Genomic DNA, 18,735 nt, shown 5'->3' on the forward strand with positions numbered 1-18,735 from the left:
TTCAAAAAAGATCTTAAAAGACAGCAGAAAAATGGGGAAATAAAATGAGATCTTTGCAAGAAGGTATGGAAAAGGAAAACCAGAAATTATTTGAAGAAAATTCCTTTAAAAATAGACTTAATTAAATGGAAAAGGCAAATAACTCCTTACAAAATATATATGAAAAAGAAATTCATTGAAAAACAGAATTTTGAAATGGAAAAAAAATGCAATGAACAAAACCCCTCATTTAAAAGTTCAATTGGCCAAAGGCAAAAGAAGATTAAAAAAGCTAACTGAAGAAAATAATTCATTAAAAATTAGAAATGAACAAATGGAAATGATAATTGATTCGATGAGACTTCAAGAATCAGTCAAAGAAAACCAAAAAAAATTTTTAAAGCAGAAACAGAAGAAAATATAAAATACCTCAATGGAAAAACAACTGACCTGGAAAGTGATATAAAAATTATTGGACTTCCTGAAAATCATGATGAAAAAAAGAGTCTAGACATCATCTTTCAGGAAGTCATCAAGGAAAACTGCCCAAATGTCCTAGAACCAGAGGGTAAAATAGCCATTGAAAGAATTCAATGATCACCTCCTGAAAGAGATCCCAAAATGAAAACTCCAAGAAATCTCATAGCTAAACTTCAAAATTATAATCAAGGAGAAAATACTGCAAACCACCAGAAAGAAACAATGCAAATATCAAGGAGCCACAATAAGGATTACGCAGGACCTAGCAACTTCCACTTTAAAAGATCAAAGGACCATTGGAATCTGATATTATGAAAGACAAAGGAACTTGGATTGCGATCAAGAATCAACTATCCAGCAAAACTGAGCATCATCTTTCAGTGAAAAAGATGAGCATTCAATGAAACAGGTGAATTTCATCTATTTCTGATGAAAAGACCAGAGCTGAATAGAAAATTTGATCTCCAAATATAGAACTCAAGAGAAGCATAACAAGGTAAAAAGGAAAGAAAAAAATAACTTTCTTTTAAAATGTAAAAAGCTGATATCCCTATATGGGAAGATGATAAGTTTAACTCTTGAGATCTGTATCTCTGTTGTGGGTATACTTAGAGGGTGAAGGTATAATTTGATTTTATGGTGATGATTCAAAAAAAGAAACTAGTGAATGAAAGATGATTCTACGGCAAGAAGAGGAAAAAGGAGTTAAAATGGGATAAATTACATCTCATAAGGAAGCAAAAAAGACCTATAGCAATTGAGGGAAAGAGGGAAGGGATGGTGTGAATCTTATTCTCATAAGATTTGGCTCAAAGAGAGAGAATAACAGACACATTTAGCTTCTCAGAGAAGCTTGTCTTACCTTATAGGGAAAAAGGAGAGGAAGGGGGAAAGGAAATGGGGAGGATAATAGAAGGAAACAGAAGGGGAAAAGTATATGAAAAGGGAAGGGGCTTCAAAAGGGGAAGGATGTTTAAGGAAGGGAATGATCAATAACAAAATACTGAGGAGGAGAGAAAGGGGAAAAGAAAAAAGTATAACTGGGAGTAAACAAGATGGCAGGAAATACAGAGTTAGTAATTATATCTGTGAATGTGAATCATAAAACAGAAGTGGATTACAGACTGGACTAAAACCCAGAATCCTACATTTTCTTGTTTACAGAAGCACCTTTAAAGCAAAGTGATACATTTAATGTAAAGGTAAAAAGCTGGAATAGAATCTATTCTTCTTCAGCTGAGATTAAAAAAAAGCAGGGGTAGCAATCCTGATCTCAGATCAAGCAAAAGCAAAAATAGATTTGATTAAAAAGAAAACTATATCTTGCTAAGGGATACCACAGATAATGAAGTAATATCAGTACTAAACATATATGCACCAAGTGGCATAGCATTCAAATTCCTAAAGGAGAAAATTAAGAGAGCTACAAGAAGAATTAGACAACAAAATTATACTAGTGGGGGATCTCAACCTTGCTCTCTCAGAACTGAATAAATTGAACCATAAAATAAATAAGAAAGACATTCTGGAGGTAAATAGAATTCTAGAAAAGTTAGGAATGATAGACCTTTGGAGAAAATTGAATGGAGACAAAAAGGAATATACTTTTTTTTTTGGCAGTACATGAAACCTATACAAAAACTGACCATGTATTTGGGCATAAAACCCTCAAAATAAAATGTAGAAAGACAGAAATAGTAAATGCATTTTTTCAGAGCATGATGCAATAAAAATTACATGCAATAAAAGGCTAAAATAGACCAAAAATTAATTAAAAACTAAAAAATCTTATCCTAAAGAATGAGTAGGTGAAAGAGTAAATCATAGACAGAATCAACAATTTCATCCAAGAGAATGACAATAATGAGACAACATACCAAAATGTGTGGGATGCAACCAAAGTAGTTATTAGGGAAAATTTTATATCTCCAAATACTACAAGCAATAGAAGAACAAGCTCAAATACCAGGGAATCACACTCAGGATCACATAAGGCCTAGAAGCTTCTATTATAAAATGAAAAAAAAATCTTGAGATATAGTATTCCAAGAAGTAAAAAAAAAAGAAAAAGGAGCTTACAATCAGTAATAACTAAGTCTGAAAAGTTGTGTATAATCCTATGGGGGGCTGGGAAGAGAAAGTATATGTAACAGAATACAAGACTTTCAAGCATTTCTGATGGAAAACAAACTTGGTAGGAACTTTAAAATACAAACAAGTGAAGAGAAACATAAAAATGTAAACTTATTTGAGCAGCAGGAGAGGCATCAATGATGGCATATCACTCATATTCTAATAAAGAAAAAAGAAGCAAGTCCCCTTAGCACCTTAATGTCTTTAATGGCATTGAAGGTGTAAACACACACACACACACACACACACACACACCACACACACACACACACACACACACACACACACACACACACACACACACCTTAGGGGTGACCTGGCTCTGCTCTGAGGGTTCTAAGAGGGAAAAGGGAAAAGAGGCCAAAAGGCAAAAGCAGGAGGCAGAGCATGCTATGTCTAAGGCCCGCGATAAGCTGTGACCGTGGTAGGGAAGGAAGTGGGCTTCAGTGCACTTCACTCTTCTCTGAACTGAACAAACAAGGGTTGAATACACACATATACTCTCACATACACACGTCACACAGTTTAAAATACATAAAAGAAAAAAGTGGGGAAAAGTGGGCCTAGGGGAGAATGGTTAAGAGAAAGGATAATACTAGGGAAGGAACAGCTACAATCAAAATAAATTTCCTGACCCTGAAGGGGGAAATGCAAAAACTAAAAAAGAAAAGAACTGGAAACGAAAGAGGTGCTGAATACTTGGGAATGGCAGCACAAAAATAATGGCACGGGAATGTAACAGGATGTTATTATGCTATAAGAAATTATAAAAATGATTTCGGAGAATCCTGTTATATACAAACTATGCAGACTGAGACAAAGAAAACAAGGGACAATCCATACATTTAGGACTTAACACCACAGTAAAGACATAGCTTTAAAAAACTTCCGACCTCTGGTGCGTGATGCTGTGACCACCCCACCTCCCCGGACTGCAAGGAAGCGCACTGCCCATCTCCTGACAGGGATGACCCACCCAAGGGAAGGGAGAGACTTGCAGTTCGGGGCAGCGCCACTGGGGGCTTTATTCCATCGCTATGTTTGTTACGAGGGTCTTTTTTGCCCTCTAATTTCAAATGGTAGGGACAGAGAAGTGACACATTTAGATATGAAGATACAGAAAAAAATGTGACGTACAAAACAAAGCAAAGGAACAAGTAGAAGAAAGTGCAATCCCCGCAGGGCAGTTGGGAAAGTAATACATTAAGCTTAAGTCCTTTTTAAAAGCAGCAGTACAGAAGGAAGGCCCGCAGCTCCACATTTAACCCTCTGAGGGTTTTCTTCCTTCTGCTGTGAAATGTTCGTTTCCTCCCCCAGTGTTTAAGATCCCAAATAATAAAAGCAAAGCTTCAAAGGAAGCAATACGTTTGCTGGTCATTGTTTTATCGAGATGAATATTTACTCTACAAAAGCTTTTATTAAAATGGATTCGAGCCTCAGAATCCACAGAATCCTGGGGAGAAGGCAATGGCCCCACAGCGGAAGGACGGACTACCGGGGCAAGGAGGAACGGAGGAGCAGACGTTAGGCAGGAGCAGGGACATAAACACCAACGGTAGCACCGTCCCTACTTCAAGGAGCAGGAGGGAAGTTACAAGACGCATAATCTTAAATAACTAAAAGGTCCTTAGCAAGCAACAAACGCCGATGCGAGATTCCATAAATACAGTTTTTAAATCTCTTTTGATGGGATCATTTTTCCCTGCTCTGTGTCCGTCAGTCCAGGCCACAAGTGCATAGATGGGGAGGGGGAGGGCAGGGGCTGACTGGAGAGTGGAAGGGGCAGCCCCTGGGGAGCACCGCCGGTCCCCAGCCCACGGGGAGCACCGCCGGTCCCCAATCCCACAGGGAGCACCACCGGTCCCCAATCCCACAGGGAGCACCACCGGTCCCCAGCCCACGGGGAGCACCGCCGGTCCCCTGCCCACAGGGAGCACCACCGGTCCCCAGCCCACAGGGAGCACTGCCGGTCCCCAATCCCACGGGGAGCACCACCGGTCCCCAGCCCCGCTCCTAGGCTCGGCCGGGCCACGCCCCCGCATCCCTGCCCGCAGTGTAAGGCTCAGCATCCCCGTATCAGGCACTCGGCGCCTGATCCAGCGGCCAGGGAAGGTCCCAGGAGAGAGCTCCCTGTGGGCTGCACCCACCACCCGTGGGGCCACTGCCGGCCCGCCCGCCAGAGAGCGCCCAAATTATCAGAGACCGGCAAACATCAGTTCTCAGTCTGGCGGGGGCTGAGGGGTTGGCCAGGGCACTTGCTGCACTCCAGGCCTTTTCCTCGTCTTTAACACAGCGCCACCATGTGGCCAGTAAGGAACATAGCAACACGGCTCGGACTGCAAGGTCTGTGAGCATTTTCTCCAAAATACAAGATGGCAGCCGTCTGCTCCGGCCAAATTACATGAAATTAAAAACAAAACAAAACAAAACAAAAAACCTTTACCTTTAATACAAAGAAGCACCTCTTCATTTAATTTAACTTAAATAAACACCAAAGAAAACATTGTGAGGAAAAAACATGGAGAAATCCATGGAAACTTTCTGAAGAATTCAGGTGTTTAAAGGGCAGACGTAAAAGGCAGAAATGGGAGCGAACGGCCAATGTCAAATAACGCCGACGGCGATCTTCAGTCTCAGAAAGTCTAGAACCACAACGAGCACGGGCTAAGGAGAGAGACTGCGGTTTGAGTCTCTCAGACAAAAGGAGGAAAGTGTAGCCCAGGAGCCAGGCCCGGGACAAGGAGCGCTCAGAACGCAGGATTCGGCACTCACACATCAGGCCCGCAGAGCGGTTCTGGCCCAGTCAGGGAGATCAGAAGTCGGACGGCCGAGGGCTGAGGAAGGAGAGCGCCAGAAGCGGGGCCGCCGGAAACTCAGGAGCCTGGCTGAGAAAACGGGGACCGGTCTGGGATCATCATTGGAAGGGATGTCTCAGTCACGCTTGAATCCAAAGGAGCCAAAAGAGGGCAGGCAGTCATTGTAGTTGCAACCGCCGGGGAAGATTACCGGCCGGGCCGCACACACCTCTCGGGGAAGATTACCGGCCGGGCCGCACACACCTCTCGGGGAAGATTACCGGCCGGGCCGCACACACCTCTCGGGGAGACCCCTCTCTTTGTCAGGCTGAGAAAGCAGGAGGCGTGAGGGACCTCGAGGGGAGCTCCGCAGAATGGCTTCCATTCTCTCAGAAAAAGGGGTGGCGGGGAGCTCCCATGAGAAAGAGGAAGAAGGGGGAGGTGGGGCCACCCTGAGAAAGAAAAGGGTTCAGAATTGTATTGGTACAGACTGAGAGAGGAAGTCAGTTGGGAAAAAAATGCAAATGCCTTGCCGCAGGGAGAACCCAACATAAATTTATAAAAACAAAGTCAGAGTTGTTTTACTTCCTGCAGGCTCATTCTGCACCCCAGGGGTAGGAAGGGCCGAGGAATACTCTAGGACTGGGAGATTTTACGTACCAGACGTTAGAATTGTTAGTTAACAGCAGCCCACGTGAAATTAGAAAAAAAAGCGAAAAACTAGGAAGGCAGCGCTGCCCACAAGCAAAGCGAGTGATGTAGCAGGCAAGAATGACCAAATCTATCAAATACCTGGGAATTAACACCACCTAACACATTCGAGGATAATAGAAACAATTACACAGTACTGCAAAGGCAGCCGCGCTATCCAGAGTAGAGACGGCCGAGCGGGAACCAGAGCAACTGGCCAACACCAGTGTCTGACATCTCTGGCTCGGACAGAAAGTAACTTGTTTCCCAGCGTCTCCGGAACTGACCAGCACTGAAGGCCAAGTGCAACGTGAGACTCTTTCCTTGGCCTCCATATTCTCCTGCCTCTGGCCCATCCTCCTAAACCCCGGCCCTGACCACCTTCCTTTTTCTGTAAGAAGTTGTTCATTGTCGTGGAGGGAGTTCATAATTTCATAGATTTAGAGTAAAAAAACAAACTAGAATTCATCAAGTCTAAACCCTGTATTGTATTCAAATAGAGAAGAAGGAAGATGAGGAAGAGGAAGAAGAAGAGGGGGAAGAAGAGGAAAGGAGGAAGGAAGAAGAAGAGGAAGACAAGGGGGAAGGAGGGGAAAAAGGGGAAGAACCAGAGGAAGGGGAAAAGGAAAGAAGGAGAAGGAAAAGAAGCATTTATACAGTGCCTGCTGCGTGCTAGGCACCCTGGGACACAGATGCTATTATCGCCTCCATTTTACAGATGAAGAGGCGGACAGGGGCTAACTGACTGGCCCGATTTGAACAGAGTTTTCCTGACTCCAGGCTGGCCCTCTACCGGCTGCACCCACTTGCGCAGTAATGCGGGCACTAAGTAGGGCAGAAGATCCCAACTCCAATTCTAAAGTCTGTCCTCTGGTGCCGCGTGCCTCACTACCACTGCCTGCCCAGTGAAAGCAGAGATAGTCACATCGTTGTATGTTTTATTCATGGTTCCTGATTGGACCATGCTGATATAATAAAAATGATGCTATATAAACGAATTTAGAGATAAGTGTTAAAACAATCAAATTTTATAGACTAGAAATAAATGAGACTTATTTAAAAGAACAAAGAGTAGAAATAAATGGGATTTAGCATTGCTCAACCTAAAAATATATCATAAAATAGTAATCATTAAAATTACATGGAAAGGAAAATTAATTAGTGGAGAAGACCAGAAGAGCGGGGCCTAGAAGGGAACAATCATGGAAGCACTGTATTTAATAATAAAAAATGTTGGGAGAAGGACTTCTTATTGTTGACAAGAACTGCTCAGAAACGCTCTGGGAGAACAATGCGGGGCATTTCCAAATCCATTTTTAAGCTACTCAAGCCTATACTTCACTGAAACTTTTGTTTATTATGTTTCTTACTTGAAAAACGATTTGTTCAGATCTATTAACTAATTATCTATTGCAGAATGACTCAAGTATAGACTTGTGTCAATTCCCTTTATAACTGTTATCAGATTTTTAGATGTTTATAGCAAAGATTATTCACAGTCGACAGTTTTTATTATTGTTCAAATTATATTTATTTGTTAAAATAAAAAAGCAATTCAATTTTATGTAATAAAAATTTTCTGTTTTCTCCTTAATGGGACAACCTGTATTTGGATCAGATTCCTTTCACCACATAATCTAATAAGTGGCAAATGGATAAATGACCTAAATGTAAAAGTTTACAGCATAAACAAATTAACAAAGTGGAAGGGAGTCTCTTTCACAACTAGAGACAACTTGAGTCAGAAAGGACAAACAAGGAATTGATGAACAGGGAATAGATAAAACAGAAAATTTTGATTACATAAAATTGAATGGCTGTTTTTTTACAAAATCAATATAAAACTGTCCACTGTGAACAATCCTTACCACAAATATATCAGATAAAATTTGATAATTGAGCTATAAAGGGAACGGCTACAAAACTATAATTAAGAGCCATTTCCTGACAAATAATTGGTCAAAAGATATGAACAAATAGTTTTGCAAGGAAGAAATACAATAAACAACAATGTAAAATTAAATTCCAAATCACTAATGATAAAGGAAATGTAAATGAAACCAACTGTCACATCATAATCAGAAAAGAAAACAAGAGTGTTGGAGGGACTATGGAAAGATAAGTATGTCAGTTCACAGTCCATAGAGTCATTCATTGGTCAAAGCATACTGGGAAACACTTTGGAAGTATGTGAGAAAAGTTACAACACAATCTGTACTCTTTTTCTTCCTGATCTCTCTTTTGAGCAAAAGAACAGCCCTTGAAATACCAAAATGTCCATAGCAGTTCTCTCTGGGGCAGTAGAAATTTGAAAACAAAGTGGATTTCCATTCATTAAAAATGGATGAAATAATATATAAAATTATTATGAAATAATAAATTCAGAAAATCCAGAACAATATCAGGTTTGTACTAATTTGATGCAATGTATTAATTATTTCTGCTAAAAAATCCCACAACTGCAAGAATATAAACAAAAACACGACCAAAGAATACCAGAAGCAGCAAGTAAATATTGGGAATGTCTTCTCTCCCACGAGGAAATCAAAGATGGTAGCATCAAGAGAGAGCACATGGGAACTTACAGTCCATCAGTACAAATGTTTGACCTGAGAATGTCCTGCACTTTCAAGTTAACAGCACTAGGGAGCTTCTCAATCAGCGTGAGTCTTGAAGGGTAACCTTCCCGGTGAGCTTCCCTAGGCATGCTCCAAGGGCATAAAGCCAAAACATTTTTATAGAGTAATTATTTTTCCTGCTGAAAAAAAAAATTCAGGACATTTTACCCAGAGTTATAAAGTTAATCAGACATTCTTACCTGACTTGCTACAAGGTAGATGAGCTCCCCGAGGGTCGGTAAAAGGCACTGTTTTAATTTGCTGTTCCTGAAGTTTTCCCTAATTAGTTCAGTTAAGAGAGCAACTGCCTGAAGAAAGAAAAAAGTAAACAAAATATATTATTACATTTTCTCTAGCCTTTAATCTATTTATAAAGGATAATTCACTCTACACAATTTGCCCTCTCTTTTCTGAGCTAATTTAAAAACAGAGCCAGGATAGGCCCCATATTCTAGAATGGAAAGCAAACACATCTGTGTGGGAAAAAAATTATCTGGTGAAATAATAGACTATTTTCACATGGTATTCTCTTATTACCAGAGCTAAAGCCTTAAGCAATGGTAGGTGAGATGATGTGTCACCACTAATACTCAAGCTTCTCTAGTTGTCCCAAAGTTCAGGAGCCACCATCATACCAGGCACTAAATTACCTGGAACAGAGGTCTGTTGGGGGCACGCATTACACCATCAAGTGCAAGTAGAACTTGTGGTTCACTCATTCCACAGGTTCTTCCACATATTAAATTCTGACTTCAATACTCTATAAAGGAGTACCTCCTTCATACCAATATACTCTTCAACCTGCCCTTCCCTTCACCTTCCTATTCCCCAAACCTTATCAGTCAGCATAGCCATCACAGTACCTATCTACTAATCATCAAGAAGCGATATTAAATACCTAGTAGGTGCCAAGACACTGTTAAGTGCTGGAAATACAAAAACACAAAGAGTGAAACAATCCTTAAACGTACAGTTTATATGTGAACAGAGAAGATAAACATATTTAGGTATATAGAATAATTAAAGGGAATAAATACAAGGAAATGCAAAGTAATTAAATATGAGGCATTTTGGGAGGGAAAGAAATAGCAGTTGTAGGGACCCAGAAAGATTTCAGGTAGCAGATGATATTTGGCCTACAGCTTAAGAGATAAAGAGGAACTGTTAGACAGGGGGAAAAAAGAATGTATTCCAGGCTTTGGGGACAGCCTGTACAAATACATGGAGACAAGAAATACTGGATGTAAGGAACAGAAGGAAGGCCCAATTTGGCTGGATCACTGAGCACAGGAGAGGGAGTAATAGTCAATGAAGCTGGAAAAATGGGTTGAGATCAGGTTGGTAAGCTAAAAGAGAGGACATCTAACCTACAAGACACAGAAAGCTCCAGCACTGGGTGAGTAAGGGTGTCACCTGGTTAGGTCTCTGCTTAATGAAAATCTGTCTGGCACCAGGATGACTGGAGGAAGGGGAGACTTGAAGAAGGAAGGCCCATTGGGAAGCTACTGGAGGTGAGAGGTAGTAAGAGGATGAACTAAGGTGGGCTGGCTGAGCAGAGATGGTATAGAGGGGGAAATGGCCAGGGCTCTCCACAGACTTAATAAGTGGGGTGAGAAATGCTATGGACTCAAATGTGGTATGTGGGTTACAAGGCTGGGAAATGAGAAGGTTCTAGAGAAATAAGCAAGTTTGGAGGAAGGGAAGTTTGGTGGGGAAGAAAATGAGTTCAATTTTGGATATGATGAGTTTGAGACATGTGCAGGATATGCAATTTGAACGGTCCAAAACACAATGAGATAAGCTGCAGCATATTACTAACATTTATACTGGGGAAGTAGTGTAAACAATAACATTTTAGAGATGCCCAGATGGATTAGGCAGGATAAAAGATCAAGGCATAAGCTGATGGACATACTGAATATTCCACTGGTACCTGTGCAGTGCCAAGAGATTGACTAAAGGCTGCCATCACATGGGTAAAATATTAGCTCTTCCTTGGGTCTCTGCATCTGCAGTGCTCAACCTATACCTTGCACACAGGGACACCTAATAAAAGTATATTAAATTGAACTGAAGTGAATTAGATGGATATCCTGAGGAAGACTTCTGGGAAGTTCTGGCAAAAATCACAAGCACATTACAGCACAGCTGGGTTGCAAATACCTCTCTTAAAAACCTCATGGATCCATCAGAGAATAAAGGGTAGATACAAAGCCATTTCCAAGTTGTAAAAATTGCTCTGGAAAGGTCAAAACCAAAAAATAACTCAAATAATGTGCACAGAGAAATTGTCCAAATGAACCTTTGTCACAAACAGGTCTTTTCTTTTCTGTCACTCACATTTCCCCAAATGGAAAGTTCATTGATATTCATTTATATAATATTGATTTATCCTATGAGAAGTGAGGACAAAGGTAACAAAAATCCAAAACTAAACAATAATGCAAAGATGCAGCATGACTTAGTGGTAAGAAGGCTGACTTCAGAAGTATAAAGACTTGAGTTGAAGACCTGTTCCTGATAGTTAATAGCTAAGTGACCCTGGGCCAGTCCTTTCATCTCTAATGTCCCTGGCCTCATTCTAAGACCAGAAGTTGCCAGATGGTTATAGATCTACTTTGGTAGAAGAAATTCCTCACAGAGAGCTCCCTAAGCTAATGAAATTCCAGTTTTAGACAATGATAAAATGAAAAACTAAAAAGAAAAAGATTTCTTAAAACACATGGACTCTTGTGATTAATAATAAATTTTTAAATTACTTTATGCCAACAGTGAATATAAAATACTGACATTATCAGGAACCATCCTCAGAGTCGATATGAAATCCTTCAATTTTGAACAGGAGAACAAGACCATCAGGATTATGTCATTTTTTTTTAAATTACAAGAGACTTGGAATAACTCCTCAAAGAATTCAGTAATGGAAAGATATTTCCTAATAACTAGTGTTTTAAAATTCTGTGTACTGCATAGACCATTGCTCAAATCTCCAATATAATTAAAATTAAGGAAAATATACAAATTCATATTCAGTGATAGAATAGACTTTTCTTTGGAAAAGTTTATTTCTTTCCAAACAAATTATTTCATTCCTATCCAAGAATCTGAGGAAAATATGCATTTAAATGTTTTAACAATAATTTTTTTGTATTAGATTTGGACTTTCACTGGTATAAGGAATTACCAATGTGGAAGCTCCTTCTCCTTCTGGGTATCATTATCTGCCCTACAAGAAACAGTCTTAGAAAACCAACTGGGGAGATGAGGTTGTGATTGCCCACAGTCATCCAGCTAGGGTGTGTCAGATGGAAGATTTGAAACCAAATCCTCCAGAAGGCAACACTAACTTTCTGTTCCCTCCATCAAGCCATTTCTCTCTGGGTCTGAGTGATTTTTGAATAGTTGCACTCAAGTATCTTTCAAGATTACAGTGTTCTCACAACAAGCCAAGGAAGTAGATAGGGCAATCTACAGAAGTTCAAAGAGGTGACTCATTTATCCAACATCTCACAGGAAATAAGAGGCCCAGCTTGAACTCAGATCTTATCTCAGCGTCCAGTGTTCAGTCCATTCCACTACCCTGACTCTGCAAGTTAATAAATGCTGACTAAGCTCCTACACAATTTCAGCACTATATAAAGTATTTGCAAAACAAAAACAAAACCGTTGTCTGTCCTCAGGGAGCTCACAATCTATTGCTATGTAGATGCAGATAATGAAATATAAAACCATAAAAAGTAATTTCAAGAGAAATAGAAAGCTGACAATGGTGGGTGAGGGTGCAAATCAAGTGGAGTGTCCTGCAGGAGATAGCACCTTTTGTTTTCCTTTTTAAACATGGTCACTTCCTAATGACTTCTCCACTCTCTCCTAGGATTCTCTTTTACAAAAAAACACAATCAAGCAAAACATTGGCAATGTATAAAAATGTATACTTTATATTGCACTAGGAATCTATCATTTCAATGCCTAAGAGACCATAGGCAAGCTTTCCATCAGTCAGTTCTCTGATGGACTTTGCTGTTACATTGATGAGTCCATCTTTCCATATTGTTTCCCTTTACATTGCTGGGGTCTTCTTCTTAATGGTTCTGAGTCTCTTAATTCCCTTTCCATCAGTCATACAACTCTTCCTAAGTTTTTCTTAGTTCTTCAGGGTCATTTCTTATAGTGCAATATTATATCATATCTATATTTATCAACTCCACAACCTGTTCAGTTATTCCCTAGTTGACAGGTGCATTATTTCCTTCTAATTCTTTGTTATAAATATCATTAAATTTATGGGACGCCTCGCCTCTGTTTTAACCTTGTAAATATTCCATGGTGGTATTTTTGGGTCAAAGGAGATATGTATTATAATGACTTTTTTTTTAAACAAGTGAACCAGAGAAGTGGATTTTTTAGGCCACACTACAAGGGAAAAGGGAATAGAATCATTATCATTATTATTATAATTATTATTAATAATATACCAGAGTAATCAAAAGTGAGGGAGAAAAATTATCTACTCCCTAAATTAAGTCATATCAAACCCTAAGCTATTCTCTGTAGTTACAGCTTCCTGGATTTAGATTAGACAATTACTGCTCTACCCCAATGCTCCCTGAAAGCACCACAAGAGACAGCACCTTCTGCTGTTCTGTTTCCTCTCAGATGATTCACAAGCTTTTTGCCCATATAGCAAGTCTGGGAGAATTCTTCCCATAATCCTATTTAATAACTTACTATCTAATTTCCCCTCAGTAAGTGAATGTGAAGTATATCAGGTCACAGAATATCAAGATCTGGTACCTAGAACAGGAAGAGATATTAGAGGCCACTTCTTCCAATCCCCACTCCTCATCTTGGCCAGTAAAAAACTGAGAGCTGGAGAGGCAACTTCCCCAGAATTATCCGGGTTGTGGGTAGGAGGCCAAGGAGTTGAAATCTGGAGGACTGACTTTAAATCCATTCTTCTTTGCATTGTGTTTCTTCTTAGTGGCAAATATAAATCAGAAATAGATCATAGTAGGTATTTAATAAATATTTATCAATTGACTGATTATTCCTATCATATCAAAATCAGAATAATTTATAACAGAGATCACACCCATCTGGTACCTATCAGGACAAAGCAGGAGAGACAGCATGGCTGCATGGAAAAATCACTTGCTTTTGAAGTCAGAAGACACTAGAAAATCTTTGTCTAGAGGTCTCTGTAGGACTGTGGGCAAGGCACCTGACACACCTGAACCCTGCCACAGCCTTCAGCTAGAAAATGAGAGGCCTGTTCCAAATGGCCTCTCAGTCCCTTCCTTGTCTAAATCTATATAACCTTCTGAGAAAAACCTTTGAACTTGAGATGAAAGAGACCCAAGAAGTTCAGAATCCCTGCTTACAGGGAGGCCCCTCGGAGCTGTCCACCCTGTGGCCCTGAAGCCTGATGTGGGTCCTGCTGATGCATCCTAGAATTTCCCAACTTAGATGTGCTATTCCCCTCTCCCCCCTCCGAGGAAGAATGTAAGCTCTTTGGAAGCCAGAATTAGCTCCTATTTGTATGCTTAACACTTAGCAAAGTTTTCAGCACATTTTATAAGTACTATTTCTTTCATGTGTCCACTTTTAGCCATGATGTTAATAATAAAGTATATGTATAAATATCTTGGGTCTCCCTTTTCCTCATCTATAAACAAAAGTTGAAGAAAATAACCAACACTAAGATCCCATGTCTAAAATAAGCAGGCTTCTTAAAATCCAGAGTTTTATATGGCTTCTACAATCCAACACACAATTCTAGGCGCCACTATTATAAGATTTCTGAAAGTTCAAATAAGACTGAGTAATGAACCAAGCCACTATGCAGAACTGTATACAAATTTTGAATATGCTATACAGAAAATCCAGTGAAACACAAATTTTGGGAGATTCCCTTCTTCAACAGAATAAAAATATCTTAAATGTAGTACATAATAAGTCTTTCTACTTTCAGGTTTATATTTTTCTTTAAAGAATTTAATAATTTAAAAATTCTTTAATAGAATCTTTAAAGAATTTAATAATAATAACTCTCTACTTGGCTATTAAAAATACAATTATTTAACTTTTTGTGAAAAATCTTATTGTGAGGGCTTAGACTTCCTACTCTAAAATAATGGTAGACCCTTCAGAGTCATTCTCAAATTAATTTTATTAACCTATACTAATCTCAGATCAATTAATCAATCAACATTTATTAAATACCTCATAAGTACCAAGCACTAGTCTAAGCCTAGGAGATTATAATAATAATAATAATAATAATAATAATAATAATAATAATAATAATAATAATAATGAAAACTTTTAAAAGAGGCAGAAGACAGTTCCTGCCCTCAAGAAATCTATCTTGTGAGTTTCGGGTCAAGGAACCTTTCCTCCTTCTCCATGTTTATTGAAAGCTAATCTTGAGTTCAAAATCTTGTCTAGAGTTCAGTCACCTAAGTCTAGCCAATAATCTCCCCCACTTCAGACCCCAACTTTCAAGATCAAGCAAAAGTGAAACCTGAATGACAAATTATGTTAGAAATTAGGGGATTTTTTTTCCTTTCTATTTAAGCAAGAATAATCCAGCTTTGATTTAAGAAAGACCTGGAGAGACTTGCATGAATTGATGTTAAGTGAAGTGAGTTAATCCAATAGAACACTGTAGACAGTAACAATAATACTATGTAATGACCAACTGGGATGGACGTGTCACTTTTTAACAATAAGGAGATTCAGGCCAGTTCCAATGGTCTTGTGATGGAGAGAGCCATCTGCACCCAGAGAGTGGACTGTGGGACTGAGTGTGGACCACAACATAGTTTTTTTCACTCTTTCTTCTGTTTGCTTGCATTTCGTTTTCTTTCTTATTTTTTTCCTTTTTGATCTTATTTTTCTTGTGCATTATGATTAATGTGTATATATACATATAGGAATATGTATGGAAGAATTGTACAAGTTTAACATATATTAGATTGCTTGTTGTTTAGGGAAAGGGGTTAGAGAAACAGAAAAATTTGGAACACAAAGTCTTTCTTGCAAGAGTGAATGCTGAGAACTATTTAGGCATATGTTTTAAAAATAAAAAGCTTTTAAAAAATAATCCAGCTTCATATCATACTATTGATACAAAATAACCAACTACCTGCCCTCCACACATGTGGGAGCTTACTCTAACATTTATCCATTGCCTTGGGACCTGGCTGGTTATATCCTTCAACAAATCCGCTTGGAGGGGCAGTGAGGTGGCGCAGTGGATAGAGCACTGGCTCTGAAATCAAAAGGACCTGAGTTCAAATGTGACCTCTATAAATACTCAACATTTACTAGCTGTATGACTCTGAGTCACCTAACCCCACTTGCCTTGCCTCCTCCCCCAAAAGACTTACTTTTACTTCTCAGTGAGGACAAAGGAGATTCTACTCATGTCTATCCATTTGGAAGGCATTTACTGTTACATATTGGTGGCTAGAAAGGAAAGACTGATTATCACTATAGTCTCTGAGATGAACCCCTAGTATGCCCCTTTTTATAAAGCTAAATGAAGCTTTAGTAAGGAAATTTCCAAAAAAAGAATTATTAACTGGTTTCACTGTATTTTAGATTGGATTAAACAGCCTAATTCAGAAAGAGAAGCAGTAATCAAAGTCAAGCCACAAAAGAAATGAAGCCATATTCATTCTTCATTAATTACCAATTTCTTTTGATAGGGGAACAAAGAATCATGGAACTAAGCAGAGCTGTGTGAACTCTATTTTCTCTCCATTTTGACAAAGTAAGATGAGTTAGATAGTTATAACCAGGAAAGTTTTTGTTCACCCCATAGCCGAGCCACAGACTTGGCTCAAATAGCAGATAGGCCCTAATTAGAAAATAAGATTTAAGAATCACCAATGGAGATAAACTCTGGTCTGCAGTCTCCATTAGACAGGAATGTAGAAAATTTGTAATGAGTTGAAAATTTTAATAAATCTTCAAGGGAACTATTAATTACACTTGAAAAACACTCATGTCTAATTGTAGTTCATGAAATTAGAGAAATAAAAAATGGCTAAGTTTTTAAAAGTCCTATTGCATATAGAACTCAACCAACATTTAATTATGTAACTGGATTTTTATAATAGAGTTTACAAATAAGCTCATTTAAAATTGGCCAAATGGAGGTGACTTTGTATAATAAGCCCATGCATCTGAGGACCAGCCTTGCAGGTTACTATTCCCCAAATTAGATAAGATTGCTCTTGACTCAAACTTCAGACTTCCAATATCCAGGTCTTAGAAAAAGTGTCAAAGGGATGTATTAAAAGTGTCAAGAGCATAGTAAAATGTCAAAAGGCCGATGAAGCTACTTGCAAACAAAAAATTATGATGACAGACGATAGGTAATGAAGTAACACATAATAATGTTCAGCAACATTATTAAAAACTACCTAAGTAAAAATTTCTTATACAGAAGATTTAAAAAATAGATAAAATACAAATTTAGGGACATATGTGAGACATTACTCAGCATTCAGCAGATGTCAAAATCCCCATCATGAAGTCATTTTAATAAAGGTATACAATATATCATTCTTTATTAAGGTGTTTCAATTTTTCCTTTTTGAAATAGAGTAATAAAAGATTTTCAGAAAATTTAATTCAAGTCTTCATTTCACATAAACCAAGGACACCGAAAAGAAAGAAATTATCAATACCATTTTATCAAAGGCATTCAGTGACAAAATCCCATTAGACAGAAGAAATAACCTGCTATTTTCGGAGATGTGCCCAATTACAAAGAATAATGAACATAGAGGAATTTTCAACCTGAGGTCTAAAATTCACATCCCTACACTTCTATTCAGAAACTCAATGTTGGAAAAGTCTTATATTTTCTCAGCATTAATACACTACCAACCTTCATGACATCATGATAATTATTTTCAGAAGGATACCAAACAAAATAAGATATAAAAAATTAGTTTCCCATTTGATGACTTGGCTTAAAACTGATTTCCTGACAGATTGCCTCCATTTACTAACCTCTCTTTTCTGATTCTCTCCCTCCAAAAAAAATAACTAAATCAATATGAAAGTTTTGCTTAAAATGATTTGAACTTCAAATAACTAAAGAATGGGGAGACCATATAAACAATGTCATAGATAAATCACTTGAGATGCCGAGAAAGTGCCATTACATAATTATTATAAAATATGCTAACATGAAAGTACACGCAAATTTTCTTTCATTCCAGATATTAGGGTGATTGGAGAGGGGAATACTGAAGTAACAAATTTTATGAGTCTTAAAGTCGTATATTTACAGTTGCATAAAACGGACTCTGACTCTTGCTCAAGCATCCCAGTGTGTCATTTCCTATGTTTTTAATAAACCTAGTTCATAAATCCACAGTTCAGAAAGATAATTTGTGTTCTTGGAATTTCTCTCAAGTTTCAGTAAACAACTTTGAGATTTCGATCCTACTAACATTACACTTCTGGTTAGATCAAGTAAGCAATCCACACCAAGGCTCGGAGACCCTATATAGAAATATACTTCATAAATACCTACTTCACAGAATCTAAAGTAAAGTGTCCTTTGTTCTTGCCAGGGTCACCCAGCTAGTAAGTATTAAGCATCTGAGGCTAAATTTGAATATAGATCTTCCTGACTCTACTGGACCACCCAGCTGGCTCTTCTTTGTTCTTTCGGATTTGCTCAAATAACAAATGCCAAATTAAAATTAAATTTTAATTTTAAATAAAATATATAAATTAAAATTTAAAAATAAAATTTATAAATAAGTTTATAAATGAAGTTAAATATAACAAATATGAATTAAAATGTAGAATTTTATAGTTGAAAGATACCTTTAAAAAGAATATCCATTCATTTGATAGATTAGGACCCTAAGGCCTGAAAAGGTCAACATATTTGTCCAGGGACACAAGAAATGGCAGAAATGGACATAGAATTTAGTGGACACTGAGTGGACATCACTCAGATCCTAATACAGGAGTTGGGGACTCTCCATAGTGGTTCCAACCAACTTCTC

At 38.3% G+C, this 18,735-nt stretch overlaps 1 protein-coding gene across 3 annotated transcripts in view; it reads right to left on the reverse strand.

Annotated features, from left to right (window-relative positions):
- The window catches only part of ULK4 (unc-51 like kinase 4), a 624,778-nt gene that overhangs the window by 506,259 nt on the left and 99,784 nt on the right, over positions 1 to 18,735 (reverse strand). For all 3 annotated transcript variants that reach the window (XM_074272175.1, XM_074272174.1, XM_074272171.1), the window contains exon 18: positions 8,896 to 9,003. In XM_074272175.1, coding sequence (XP_074128276.1) covers positions 8,896 to 9,003 — 108 coding nt within the window. The remainder of the gene's footprint in view (positions 1 to 8,895; positions 9,004 to 18,735) is intronic.

Source organism: Sminthopsis crassicaudata, chromosome 5, assembly GCF_048593235.1.
Source record: "Sminthopsis crassicaudata isolate SCR6 chromosome 5, ASM4859323v1, whole genome shotgun sequence".
In the NCBI taxonomy this organism is placed as follows: Eukaryota; Metazoa; Chordata; class Mammalia; order Dasyuromorphia; family Dasyuridae; genus Sminthopsis; species Sminthopsis crassicaudata.